General features: G+C 36.7%; 2 protein-coding genes across 7 annotated transcripts in view; both read right to left on the reverse strand.

The window, feature by feature from the left end:
- Positions 1–6,029, reverse strand: part of LOC108978809 (putative uncharacterized protein DDB_G0286901) — a 37,078-nt gene extending 31,049 nt beyond the window's left edge. For all 6 annotated transcript variants that reach the window (XM_018949313.1, XM_018949303.1, XM_018949294.1 and 3 more), the window contains exon 1: positions 4,018–6,029. In XM_018949313.1, the coding sequence (XP_018804858.1) occupies positions 4,018–5,206 (1,189 nt within the window). In that variant the 5' untranslated portion in view covers positions 5,207–6,029. The remainder of the gene's footprint in view (positions 1–4,017) is intronic.
- Positions 6,030–10,282: 4,253 nt separating this feature from the next.
- The window catches only part of LOC108978090 (myb-like protein I), a 13,257-nt gene continuing 8,422 nt past the window's right edge, over positions 10,283–15,117 (reverse strand). The window contains exon 5 of the mRNA XM_018948219.1: positions 10,283–10,302. Within this exon, the coding sequence (XP_018803764.1) occupies positions 10,283–10,302 (20 nt within the window). The remainder of the gene's footprint in view (positions 10,303–15,117) is intronic.

A 15,117-nucleotide genomic window follows, 5' to 3' on the forward strand; every position in this document is an offset into this window, starting at 1 on the left:
TTTTAGTTTTAATTTTAGCTTTAAGTTTAATTTTAGTTTTGATTTTTTGTTTAACACTAATTTTATCTTATTTTAAACTCCCGCGCTGCTCTTAGCATGTGAAGGGTAGCGCACATTCCACTACATATATACATACATATATATTTTACAAAGCTTGAAACAAGAAATCAGCAAAATTCGAGTCCGAAAATGAAATTGAAACTGAAACAAAAAATTCGTCAAAAAACTGCCGAAAAAGTGAAAGTTTTTAACCGCTCAAAATTTTCAGATGATGTTGCTAAGTAAGCGGCGCGCCGGCGCAGCGCTCGCACCGACTGCGTTCACGTCGACGCAGCAGCGATTAAACCAGCAAGCTACACACACTCAAACTTATGAATTGTATATACGTATGTAGCTGCCTAGCATGCTGTGCGCCGCGCTGTAGTGGCCGTCGATGCGCATGCGCCGTAACGCGTCACCGCTTAATGAAAGTAAAAACGAATGATTGTTGCTGTCGCTTAATTCCGCTTGTAGTGCTTGTAGTTTTAAGGTCTTTCACGAATTTTGACTTTATTTAGCAGTTTCTTTCTTCGCCGCTTTTTTGTGTGCTGTGTTTTATTAATTGTTGACGCTGTTGCCTTGCTGCGCCACTGCGACTGTGAAGCGCTGAAATAATGCGTACAAAGGGCTGCGTGACACGGAAAGCCGAAATCGTAAGCGCTTGAAGTGATATACAACAAATGATAGGCGCGCATATCGGTGGCGCTCATAGTGAGAGTGAGATACATACATATGTGTATATATAAAGGGTTGTGCAAAAAATCTAGGCTCGAATGAGTAATTATGCCGTCATTAAATGTAAAATTTTGCTAAATTATTTTTTGTTTGCTCATGTAAAGGCTTTGAAATTCAGGTATATTAAGTAGAAAGTTTGGTGTTTTGAGTTTACTTGTATTTCATGCGATTAAATAGTGGCAAATGTTAGTAAATTACGATTTCGATTACTGATTTGGCAAATTCGACGGTAAAGTGCATTTTATTTTAATTCAATATTACTAAAGGCATTGCTAAATAATAAATATACTCAATATTGAAATACTTTTGAAAAGTTGTATGCGATAATTTTCTGATTTTTTACTTTTCAATTTATTGCATGCGATACAATTTTATTATTCTGCTTTTATACTCCGAGGAAGATGTATTAAGTTTGTCACAAAGTTTCTTACACAAAGACTTTATATAATTGGTCAGGATGACAAACTGAGTAAATTTACCCATGCCGGCCTCTTCGTATACAGTATTCGTCCCTCAGGTTTTGAGATATCTATCTGCTGCTTTTTTGTTGGAACCACCGATATCGGAACACTATATCATATAGCTGGCATAGAAACTGATTGCTCGAAATGAAGTTCATGTATGGAAAAAAATTTATTTGACGAGCTAAAGTCCTCAAATTTTGTATAAATAATTCCCTAAGGCAACACTACAAATCTCCGAACGAAATGTTCGAATCGGTTCATTATAACATATAGCTGCCATATAAACTAACCGATTCAAATAAAGCTTTTGTATGGAAAAATTTTTTATTGGATACGATCTCATGACGATATTTGGTACAGTTCCTAAGAAAATTTTTTAGATCGGCCCATTAAACCATACGAGTACAGCTCCCATACAAACTAACCATTTAAAATCAGGTACTTATATTGCTTTTTGTTTCTGAATCGTGATATAGCTTTGATAAGTTAAAGTTTTTCTCGTTTCTTTTTTTTATTGCTATTCAGATTATGCTTTTTAAGTTATTATTTTTAACTGAATAAAATCATAAGCAATTTGTCTAATTTCCAACCTCACTACCTTTCTTGCTAAATTTAGTGACACCAAAAATATATTTTTGTTTGCAAAAAATCCCCGCTAAATATTTAAATATATGTGTGCATATGCATTTGCGGTCAGTGAGTATATATTTGAATATCAATACAAGTGTTTTATTTGCATACATGCATAGCAAGTGTTACGACTTTTCTATGTATCGGCATCGCAAACCCAAAGCATTAGTTTCCTGTTTTGCGCTTGAAGCAAACTAGCCGAAGGAATAACAAAAAATTAAGGAAAACGTGAAATAAATAGTAGCTAAGAACAATACCGCTCAGCTTGAGTTAAATTTAACGAAAAATCGCATGCAGCACGTGGCACTGTTGTGTTCGTGCACGCCACCATGTGCTCGCCTATGCAGCAATGTTCTAGTCGCTTATTCTCTGCGTTTTTTTTTTTTTTTTTTGTTTTTTAGCACGAGCTAGCATTAATCCAACTTTGTGCCACTGTCTTCTTATGCCACAGCTTATTCTTGTCCACGCTTCACCTTTGTGCAAACGACTTAGACTGGTCATGACATTCGACAAAGTTCAGTGTCATTTCCTAGTTTCTTGTTTTCAAAGTCTAGGTTATTGCATTGAACGCCAAAGGTGTTGGCGGCATTTAAAAGCGGTATAATCGATTTTGTTGCAGAAAAAATGCTATAATTCTAAGTGAAAAGTAGGCTGACAATATATCTCCTTAATTTTTTGACAAGCTTAGCGAGTTGGTTGTAGAAGTGACTAATCATAAATGCTAGTAATGAAATAATCACAGTCAAAATACTTCAAAAAATTAGAAGGAAACAAATGGGGGAGGAGGTAAATAACTGCAGCAAAAAAAAAAAAAAAATTATGTGGGGTTAGTGTCTTTTTGAGACTCACTTATTTTTATCTGAGTTGAGTATTCTTTGGTTCTTTTTCTACAAAAAAAAAAAGTAATACTCAGAAAAAGATTTACGAGATTCAGGGCTCTTTTGTCATTAGTTTATCAAAAACATAAACTTTCGAAAAGAATTTATGTGGGGTTAGTGTTCTTTAGCCGCTCGCTATCCAAAACATAAGTTAAACGATTCTTATGTCAGTTGAGTGTTCTTTTCCTACTCACTTACAAAACATATTACAAATTAATTTTAACTCTCAGAAATTTTTTTTTTTTTTTTTTTTTTTTTTTGTTTGTGTTTTGCCACTCGCTTATCAAAGAGACAAGCTTACAGAGTGGATTTTATGTGAGTTGCATGTTGCTTACTAAAAAATTAAGTTCTAGAAGTTTTTTTTATTTTGAAGGGAGTTTGAGTGATTTGTTGCCAGCCGTTTGCAAAAAAGAAATTAACGTTTGGAAAAGCTATTTTCGTTCAGTGTTCTTTTGCCGCTTGCTTATCGAGGAGATACATTTGTATAACGATTTTGTTATGAGTTGAGTATTCTTTTGCTAGTCGCTTACGACATAAACTCATAAACCCTTTGAGAACTATATCTTCATTGAGCTATAAGAAAGAAATATCCACCTTTAAAAACCTTTCGAAAACCATCTTTTACTTTTGGGCCCTGCAAAAATTTACCGAATGTGACAATAACTGTTACACTAATGAATATTTTTTAGGATATTTTTTCAACCTTAAAACAACTTATTTTTAGCCGCAAATTGGTTTATTGCCACGTGCAGTTCTTTACTAACTTCGAGTGGATATAAATATGAGACAAACATGAGCGTGAACAGTCGAGTGTGAGAAGTAATAAAACAGACGGCAAAATTATGTTCAAAAGGAATGTGATAAAATGAAAAATTTAAAAATACTAAGCGACGAAAATTCGATAACTAAAGTAAAATTTTTTATAAAATTTAACATTTCAATTTCGCAGACGATTTTTTCTGAAAGGAATAACCTGTAGTTGAACTTGTGGAACACTAGGATGCTTGGATGTTACTTCACACCGAATAGAAGGCAAAAAATTTTATAAGTAATAAATAGTTCAGTTGATTTCCCACACTACGAAGACTGTTTGCCTGGTTTGGAAGCTATAGCTTGCAGTTGAACTTGTGGAACACTCGAATTCAATGAAGACATTTCAGACCGAAAAGCAGCCACTAGTAATTACAAATTACTATTTAGCGAGATTTTTTGTTATTGATCGATTAAAATTATAAAAATCAAAACTTATAGCGACTCTTTGTTGTAATTACCATTGAGATATGAGGCATGTTGCTTCCATAGCTGTTGCACTTGAAATTGCGTCCAGCGGTTATTATCGTCGATATTATTATTATTCACATTTGTGTTATTATTGTTGTTGCCAACACCATTGGACACATTGCCGTTATTATGTGTCAAACTCGCGCCGTTGTTGCTGTTGTTATTGCTGTCATTTGCGTTGCCACCACTGCCATTGCTCTGAGCATTCTGTCCGCCGCCGCCCATAATGCCTACCAAGCCATTCAAGTTCAAATTGTTGTTCGGCGTCGCAGGATTATTATTATTATTGTTGTTGTTGTTGACAGCACTACCACCACCACCAGCAGCATTATTGATGGCAATCAAATTGGCGTTGTTGCCAACATTCGCCAGCACATTGCCATTAGCGATGCCGTTGCCATTGCTGATGTTGTTCATGTTGTTGATGTTGTTCGCCGCCACAGCGACCACGGCCGCCGCGGCATTATTCACATTCGCCACATTCGCTAAATGTTGCAAGCGATGATGCAACAGCTGACTGCTCGGCGGCAAACTGCCAACCAAATTGTTGCCCAGCGTATTGATCGTCTGTTGCAGCTGTGTGTTGGCAACATTTTGCATTGTATTGCGCAGATGCAAATGCACATTGCTGCTCAGGCTATTCACCACGTTCGCATGTACGCTGTTGCTCGTATTGCTATTGTTGTTGCTCGACGTGTTGTTGCCGTTGCCATTGCCATTGCTTGCAGGATTGGCGGCCACAGCAGCTATGCTGTTGACAAGATTACTTGTGCCCACCAAATTGCTGCCAAGGCTGCTGACAGCGGCGGTGGAGAGACCAATATTACTGTTGGTGCCACCAACAATACTGCTGCCAACACTGCCGCCGCCCGCGGCTAACAAATGTGGCAGATTGTGTACGACTTGTAGTGGCAATGAGCTGAGCGGCGGCAGCGCCGCTGTATGACTCGGCGGCTGCAGATTGCCAAGCAGTTGTTGTTGTTGTTGCTGCTGTTGTTGTTGCTGTTGCTGTGCATGTTGCACATTTTGTAGCAGCTGAAGGTGCGCCTGATGCTGCTGTTGTTGGTGTTGCTGCTGCTGTTGTTGTTGTTGTTGTTGCTGTTGCGCGCTCTGCAGCGCGCTGTGTGTTTGATGCGCATGCGCATTGCCAATTTGTAGCGCTTGCGTTAGATAATCCATGCTAAGAGTGCTTGTAAGTGCGCCAATTCATGCATTCATGTGCGAAGCGACGATCGCGAGAAACGTGTGTCGGAAGGCGCGTGCGCACGTGCTAAAGTTCTGCTAGCGGCAGTTGGTAATGCAGCGCACGCCTGCTGGTTGTTGTTACTTTATATTTGTTGTTGTTGTTTTAATTTTTATTTATTTGTAATTTTTTTTATTTTTATTATTATTAGTTTTTTTTCATGCACTTTTCTACTGTAGTTTGCATTCTTCGTTGTTGTTTTTCTTTTGCTTTTTGCTGTGTACCATGATATATGCTTGCGTTTGCTGCCGGCTTCACTTTATTGTTGTTCTTATTTATATTTATTTTTTCTTCTTATTTTTTTAGTTTTTTGTTTTATTTACTGTTTTTATTTTCATTTTATTATTCGTTTTTGCTTGATTAACTTTTTATTTTATTTACACATCACCCGGCCGTTTGCTTAGCTTGCGCTTGTCTGTCTGTCTTGCCGCTTCGTGCTTGCCAATTCTACTCTGCATAGCAATAACAACAAGCATATGCGCCACGCGAACACTTGTTCTGACTGGCTCCTAGCTATTGTTTGTTGTTGGCATGTCGTGCTGCTGAGTTTTAGCTGGTTTATTTTTTTTTTTTTTTTAATTTTTTTTTTTTAATTTTTTTATTTGTTTTTGTTCCTTTCCTTCGGCAATTGTACCTGAACTTGTGCTCTTGCTTCTATTGTTCGACTTTATTTGAGCAATTTAGCTTTTTTTGCGCAGACACAAGTGGTTTAGTTTTATTTTCAAATATTTGAATTAATTTGTTTCCTTTGCTTGTTGTTGTGTCCAAAAAAATTTATAACTAATTTAAATTTATTCAGTTTATTTTTAGAAAATTATTTATTTTATTATTATTATTTTTTTTTTTCATTTATGTTCGAGTTTTTTTTTCTTTGCCGCTTGCTCACTCACATTACGACCGCACATTTGTTCAGCTTTTTTCACTAAATTTATTTTGTTCTAAATGCACTTCTTCTGTATTATTTTTCCTTCTAATTTTTTTTTTTACTTTTTTTTGGAAAACTATCGTGCTTTAGCATACAAATGAGATCCTGCAACTTGTCATGACTAACTTAAATGTAGAAGAATTTGCTTTTATTTTATTTTAATTTAATTTTAATTGTTATTCCACCTTGCTTTCCCAACTACTGTCACACTCAACGGTATTTCATAGTTCGCCTGTTTCCGCCTTCAACTTGTTCTTGGCATTTGCTTGCTTTGCTTTGCTGCCTTGCTCTAGGGCAAGTCCTTCGCCGCGTACATCTCAATTAGCTGAGATCGCCTGGCGTTGAGAAAAAGTCTGACCTTGAAGGTGTTTTACTAACCGCGCACAGCATACATATGCACTTATTAGATTTTCTATTTTTTTTCAAGCAAATCGCTGTGGTGTCTGGCCGAGCGGTGCGGTGTTTAGTGATCGCGCGCCGTCTATTAGCTTCGGCTATCGACACAATTCGTTTCACTTAGCCACGCTCAATTTGTGTTTTCTTCTTTTTGTAGTTTTTTGTGCTTTTTTGAATTCTATTCTTTGTTTGTTTACTTTGCGTTGCTACCTCTTTGAAGCTAATCGGACTGTGTTGCATTCGTGACAAGGTTGTTTTTGTTGTGCTAATGTGGGTGCTGATTTTTGTGCTGGGTTCAAATGCCTGTTATCACTATATAATTTTCTAAAAACATACAAAGGTTTATGTTGATTTTTTTTGTCGATTTCGTCAATTGAATTAGTGTTGCGACTAAGCGGTTATTTTGTACTAAGGCATAGAGATCTTTAGGTTTTTACTTTAAGCCAACACACTTAACACATATGTACTTCTTCTCTATGTACAACTTCTCACGTCCACTTCACCTGCTATTTCTAATGTAGCACTTTAACCGACGCATATCTCGGGGATTAGCGTTAATAACCTTTTTTTTTACGAATCACTACAATTGAGTTGGCGCTTAATTTCCGCAATCGCTGCTCGGTCTCAACTGATAAGCGCACACTTAAGGATCATTGTTTAGATAAAGACTTTCACGAAATTATGAAATCAAAATCGTTGAAACACAAACTGTCATCGTTATCTACACAAAAAGTGGTTGGGAAAAACTGAAGTGAAGATGTTTTACAGCTAATTTCCCGCACTGTCACCAAACTCTCGGCCACTTACAGGCTACACACTAAGTATTAACGTATTACCGCGTTGCGGGCTCTGTGTTCGAGTTCGATATCGCGTACGCGTTCACGCTGTCGCTGCTGCCGTTCGATCTTCCGCAATATGGAGCTGGAACCGGTGCCGCCGGAATACGAATGAAGAGTGAGCGCACGTTTGCGCACTGCAAGCCCACCGAAATCGCGACGCGCAAAACAAAGCCAAACACAGTGCACAGGCGTCGACAAAGACAACGCGACGGCGTTGGTAAAGGTAATGGTAATACTGTTGCTATTGTTGTTGCTGGTTTGCTGATGGCTGGCTGGTTGTGCTGTTTGTTGGTGTTTTGGCGTTGAGCGTGCTACCGTTTGTTTGCTCACCAGCGCTTGCTTTCCAGCTTTTTTCACTTTCGTTGGCTTTGTTGCGGTGCTGCCTGTTGACTGTTTGGCTCTTTGGCTTTGCGCTTTCCTGGCTTTTCGCTCGCAAATCAGTCAGCCATGCAGACAGCAGCTAACATGGCTAGTTAGTCAAGCCATCAGCCAGCTTGTCTGCTTTGTATTTCTTCTTTACTCGCTCCACACTACAAAACACACTCGTGGCTCGCTTGAGTTTTAACGCCGCGCCGGAGTGCTGTAGCGTGATGCGCAACCAGTTTGAGCCAAGCGCTTGAGCTTTGAGGTAGTAGCCAGCTTGTAGCCAACGGTAAGACATCTGCGTCACATATTTCGTACTTCCACACGACGGACGCCTAGTAGCGCTCCCTTGTCATTTACGTATATTTTTTAGAGTGCGCTTGAGTGCGGTTGTGAGTGTGGTCCGCTAGTAAGCAAAGTTGTTGCAGCTGCTTTCTGCATTTCTTCCAACTCGATCCTGCACACAAATATATATACCCTGCTTCTTTATATGTGCGCTTATACTCGTTGCATCGTGAGTCGCTGCTCATGTGTTCGCTTGAGTACAGCGGCACGTATACGTGATATTTATTTTTGCGCGCTATTCGCCACGCTAAATTGTTGTTGTTGCTGTATTGCCGCGCGCTGCATGCGGAAGCGCATGGCTGGTGTTGATTTCTCACTTGTTCAGGTATTCATTTCGTGTGTTTGTATGTTTCCGCGCTGATGTTATTTTTTGTGTGCTTTTACATTTGAGTTTTTTACTTTTGTATTTGCTTTGCTGTTGCATTTCCTTTCGCATTTGCTTTTGATTTTCATTTTCACTTTGCTCTTTTCGGCGCCGTTTGCACACATTTTTGCTATTTTCATCGCCCCACTCTCACTCTCGATTACGCCGCACTCACTCATTCGTATGCGCTTAGTTCTCAAGTGAGTGAGTTTTCTGCTCTGCGTGAAGCTTTTCGAGCGTTTTTATTGAAAATGATCGTCGTATGTAATTAATGAGAATCGGCTTAACGGTATTTGTTAAGTTGCGCTATTAAAACTGCGCATATTTTAATTGCTACCTCGTTGAGGCACATGTCGCGGCGCTTTTTTCTTTTTTTTTATTGGCATACATTTGCGATAAGCAACATGCATGCTCTTTGTTGCTGACACAGATTTGTTTTCTACTTAACTTCTAACCTATCCCAATGGTAATTACAGCTATAAGTTGCATTTTATATAATTAATGGGTTTTAGATGCTATAATATCACCGATTATATTGGCGAAATATCTTAATTTTCATATGAAAAATATATAATAATTTCGTGGGATTATAAAAAAATGGTGCGATCCTAACACAAATCAAACGAGAACTAGCTCTAAATTTTCCATCTATTTGTGACCTAAAAGCCACTCTGTTTGAATTTAGAGGAAGGCTTATGCCTAGAAATTTAGTAAATCTGACGTAGTTGTATATTCGTGACGGTTACGGAAGCTAACATGCTTACAGATTGATCCTTTGAATTCGGTCGTTCGATCTCTTCCATAAAATGCTAAAGCATATAGTCCGAGCAAAGAACTAGAACTAAAGAAAGTATCCAATGTCTGCTTGCATTCTGCCCTTGGACCTTTTGATCTCCAATGAGCACAGCAAACGCTGGTTAACAGGCAGAACTTTATTGGTTGGAACATATCTCTGACCGAGAGTAAACCTAAGAGGTCATACGATCTACTGGATTTTAACAAAGTCAATTTCTCCACAATTGTAGGTGTTCTGACTGCACACTGTCCAAATGGCTTACACACGCTGCGTCTAAATATTAGCGCGGACGTGAGAAGTAAAGTACTCTCTCGAAGAACACAGACCAAATTCTAAAAGTTACTCATTATTACCGTCCTACTATATGATGTGTGGACGATGACAACATCTGATAAGTCGGCGTTACAAATTTTCGAAAGCTGCTGGGGAAGATTCATGAGCTGTACGAGATATACGACATTGACATATATCAGTAAACTAAAACGTGAAAAATATGTAAAATGTATATAACGCGTGAGTTAATATATAAATATAGGATGTCATTTTTAATTATTATTCTCTGCTCATCTTCAATATCAAATAGTAAAAATATTTTTATTATTTTTCGATACTGTAAATTTAAGTTACGCCAGTTGATTGTTCGATTCACCACTACTTGAAACATAGCGAATCGTAGCCTGCCAAGATTCAGTGTAAGATTTCTCACACCTAACAAAAAACAATGTAAATCAAAATTTCAGTACTAGCAAGTTAGGAAAAGAGAATAAAATAGTAAAGACAAACTAAGGTCTCCGAAATCAACCCTACTTCGGCTAGTTTTCCATAATTTTTTTTTTTTATAGTTGACAAAATAATTAGTTAAATATTTACCAGTTTCTCTTTATAAAGTGTTTGCAAGTTCAAATTCATATATTTTACGTGTAAATAATGGTGGGTGAGTTCTTCGTCAATCATGAAATTAGGTTTATTCTAACATTGGGGTATTTAGTTATCTCTCAGCTTACCTGTAATGAAAAAGATTTGAATAATTTGATTAGTAGTGGTTACTTTATTAAATACTGGATAGTAATGAAAATTTACATATAGTCATCTAAAATCCAAGCAACCTAATCGTAAATCATTAAAAAAATTCGGAATTGAGTGTCTTATTGATTACGCTTCACTACTTCAAATTACATACATAATATTACATGTGTTCAACATTTTCAGGTTCTGCGCTCAGGTATAAACCAGTTTTAACCAATATTATTTTTTTCACTCATGTTCCATTTCGTTTCGTGTTTCATTCTTGCTACTGTAAATTTCCAATAATGTTGTTACGTTATTTTGCATTTCAGGTGACGATATAATCACCTAAAATACAAAACAAAGTATCTTAAAAAAAAATTCGGAATTGAGTTTTTTATTGACGATTTTATTGTTTACGATTCAGTACAACCTATTGCACATACTTGCTTGTAGCCTACAATTTTCAGCTTCCGCTGTAGGATATAACCGTTATATAACCATTTTATAACCAAAACTCAATACGATTGATTTCTATTAAATCGCTTTTCCTTCGCAGGTGTTACGTTATTTAGCATTCTAGGTGACGATATTTCAAATACGAATATGTTGTGGTAAGCAAAAAAGTCGATTTTTAATTTAATTTCAAAGTATAAAGTTCTTCATAAAGTTAGTTGCTTCCTGGGAAGGTAGATATAAAAAAAAATTTACGAATGATAAAGATATAGATTTGGATCAAAATTGACAAACATATTATGCTTCTAAGCCTTTTCAGCTCCAAAAAAAATATTTTTTTCTGATTAAGAACTTAAAAAAAAGAGAGAAGATGACAATAATAAGATTAAAAGGCTGAAGAAGACAATCAAATCGGTTTAAGGTCTAAACTTTTCAAGGGAATCAAATAAAGTTGATCAATATTTTGAGATACAAGAAAAAATATTAACTATGGCTGCACCGAATTGCTAATACCCTACACAGGTGCTTTTATTTTTTATTGAAAGTGTAGAAATGATCGTTAACTTTATTTTGAACGGTCAGTTTGTATGACGGGTACTTGCTATAATTATCCGATTTCAATAATTTCATCACGGATTATAGCATTATCTTAGAAAATAATATGTACGACATTTTACGAAGATATCTTCTCAAATAAAAAACTCTTCCATATAAGGACTTGAATTTATCGATCAGTTTATACGGCGTGTAGGATATAGTCTACAATGATCGCTTAACGGTAGTTTCGCAACATAAGCAATTTCTTGGGAAAAAAGGACGCATGCGACATTCCAGATCGATTTAGCAAACACTGCGGCACTTCTTCTTTATTGGCGTAGACTCCGCTTACACGGTTATAACCGCAACTGACGGACTAGTTCACGTATATATAAATAAACGTACTTAAAGTCAGGATTTAGTTAAAAAAATATATTTTATGACTTAACAACAATGAAATAAAACCGCTACCAACAACAATAATGCTACATAAAATAACAGCCTCTAAAAAACTTCCAGCTCACACAATAAGGCAGCAAAAAACCAATCTCAAATAATAACATATATTAACCACAACTTTAACGCCGTTGCTAACTCGACTTGAAGATCACAAGCTATAGATCACAAATGAAATCGAAAGCATTACAGTAACAACAATGCCACAAACGAAAGTATATGACTTTGCAGACTGCCAAAAAGTAAACACGGTTACAAAAACCTGGCAACTGTGAATAAACAAAAGAAAAACACAAAAAGACGAGTACAATATGAGTTAAGCAGCCAAAAAAGCTGCAGAAAAATTCAACCGAAAGTTGTAAACCCAAAACGAAAAAAAAAAAACCTAAAAACAATGAAGCTGCGCAGTGACCGCAGCAAACCTGCCCTGATCCAAACCGCAGCGGCGCAGCGCAGCGCTCACGCCGTCCAGTTGTGCGCTTGCCAGCAGCACAAGCCAGCAAAACCAACCGAAATTCAGAAACAGCAACAACGCTTGTGCTGTAGGCGCTGCCGCAAATCACCAACCACTCAGACTCACCATCGTTCACTTCCTTATGGCAGATAAAACTCAAATAATACGAAAATGCATATATCTATATTTATTTTTGGCACTTTTGCTTTGACACCTTATTCGCAAGCGATGCTTTTACTTAAGCCTGCTATTTGGCGTCCCCTTTCTTTTTGGTATTGAAGTATTTTTTGCTGCAGACTGTAAAATTTTGAATTTCTCTCTTTACTAATTTTGGTTGTGGAGCAACAAGCCACAAAATATGCAATTTTCAAATATTTAAACATTTTGACTTATTCGCTTTTTAATTGATTTTTATAGTTTGGCTCTCTCCTTGTCACCTTCCCCCGGCTTTGTTGTTGTTAGTACGGCATGATCGCACGACTCGTTGGGTGTAAGTAGAGCTCTGAGTGGAGTCAGCTCAGAGTGCAGTCAGTCATGTCCTCTCACCTGAATTGGGCAGGTCTTGGCCGGTCAAAAGTGCCAAAAAGACAAAGCCTTAACCAGCAAGTAGTCAAAATAAAGAGTGTATGCATGGAGATAAGCAAGAAATTAAACGAAAGTTTCATAAATTTCAAAGATAACAAAAAGCATAAGCGACACGCGCGGGAAATCAAAAAACAATGTTAACATACAAATATTTATCGGTCTTTTCATACACACAAACTTGTTATATAAATGGTTTTTATTGGTTTTATAGCCAATTTGGTTACAAAGGAACCGGTTAGTGCCTGCAACCACGTTTACCAGATGAACTGCCATCTGAGCCATTCAAATGACCATAAGTGTCAAGCTGAGGCGAATTATTGTATTATCAGCAACAACAAACAGTCAAAGGTATGATGAAAGTGATCAGTAATCGATCAAACTAAAGAAGACAAAAAAGAAATGACGTGAAATATGGAAAATGTTGTTCATGTTATCACTGTACAACACTCAACTAGGTACTGAATCCGCCTTTTTTTTCGAGAGAATGAGCCATAAGCAGTACTTTCTTCTTTTGTTCGAAGTTATGCTCTAAAATCGAAATATTTCCTTTCGAAGTTTGAATTTGAGCTTATTGAAAAAAGTTATTACGATACCACCATCGGAACCACTCATATTGGACCACTATAGCATGTAGCTGTCCTACAAACTTAACAATCTAAATGAAGACATTGTATGGAAGGCTTTTTCATTTGATGAGGTATCTTCACGAAATTCGGCACGGATTATTATCTGAGGCGATCTCACAAGTTTTGAAAAAATTGTTTAGATGGGAACACTATAACATATAGCTGCCATAGAAACTGAACGATCCAACTCCAGACCATGTAAGAAGATCTACTTTATTTGAAAAAGAGATCTTCACGAATTTTTGCTTAGATTATTATTCAGGGCAATGCTTTTCCCGTGGAGCCAAGAAAAATCCCACTTGAATAGCTAAAGACGCTTTTCTGCTGCCCAGAACTACTAGCTATGAATCAAAGAGACCATCGCGAGCGAGCTGTTATCGAAGTAGATACATACCTGTCTAAAATAAGCTGCACTTTGGAGCAACACATTTGCTGATTAAAATACACTAGAGTGATCTAGCTGTCTGAAATAAGAGTTGATTGCGAGTTCCTGACAGACTGTTCCTTTGAGCGTAAACTCATCGATTAAAAAGCTCACTGTGAAAACGGATTCTGGAACGGACGACCTTTGCGACCCTCAATGTTTTAAGCTTCCCGGTGTCTGATAGCAACATAACAATTCGAATACGTAGTTAGAACGCCAACAAGAGACAATTTAGCTTTATATATTTACAGTATAATTTTCAATGTTGTATTTTGAAGAAATTTTGAGACATTGGCAACTCTGTTCTGTGAGTATGTGATTCATTTATGAACTATGCTCAACGGCAAAGCTCTGAATAACTTGAAAATCATAATGCATGGGGCTAATTTTCAAATATTTATTTTTATAAAATTTAATCTTATTGATTAACCGTTGTTACTCAATTCTATAAATAGCCAAAAGTATACACAGACACACCTATATAGACATGCATATAAAAGTTTAGTTGTAATTTTTCTAATAACCGCAAAATTGTCAACGGGACATCAGCGGCTATAACAACTTGCATTGGAACTGAATTTCAATTTGAAAAGTAACTAATCATATTGATGCATTTTAATACATCAGCCGAGAGAAGCCTAAACAGCAACAAATACCAAAATATGCCATAAAAAAAATCACAAACCAAATCTCTTTAGAATATACCAACATATGCCGGACCAAAAGGCATCGATAGCCTACAGTCCGCCGTTCTATGGCACAGCCTTTCTTCTGCGAGTGCTCATATGCCGTTCGTATCGCTTTTGAATTTTTTGCCGGCGTTGGTCATTTTGTTAGCTCAGGTGGCTGGCATTTGCTGGTCAATGCATTCGAAACCATTTAGATATTATATTTAAAACTTTCAATATATTGACATCACATCTATTAAGTTTTTTTTTTTTTAACTTTTCATTCGCTTTTTACACGCTGGCATATTGAAAGCCAAACAGTCTCGAACTGCACATTTGCAAGTCAAATTGAGTATGAAGAAGTAATGCATGTCGTATACCACTCATTTGTTATTCTGAGTGTCTAAGCATTAGTGGTTTATAATTGATATTTTTATTTGGCGTGAAAATGTTAATAAATTGCGAGCAATGTAATCCTAAGCGTAAGTATAGTCGACTCACTACCTTACTAAATTTCCATTTTTGATTTTTTATTTATGATTTTTGATTTTGTAAGTTTTTTATTTTCTATTATTTATAACCTGATTTTATATTTTTTTATAAATATT

This window comes from Bactrocera latifrons, unplaced genomic scaffold (genome assembly GCF_001853355.1).
Source record: "Bactrocera latifrons isolate USDA-ARS-PBARC rearing strain unplaced genomic scaffold, ASM185335v1 scaffold_1, whole genome shotgun sequence".
Taxonomy (NCBI): Eukaryota; Metazoa; Arthropoda; class Insecta; order Diptera; family Tephritidae; genus Bactrocera; species Bactrocera latifrons.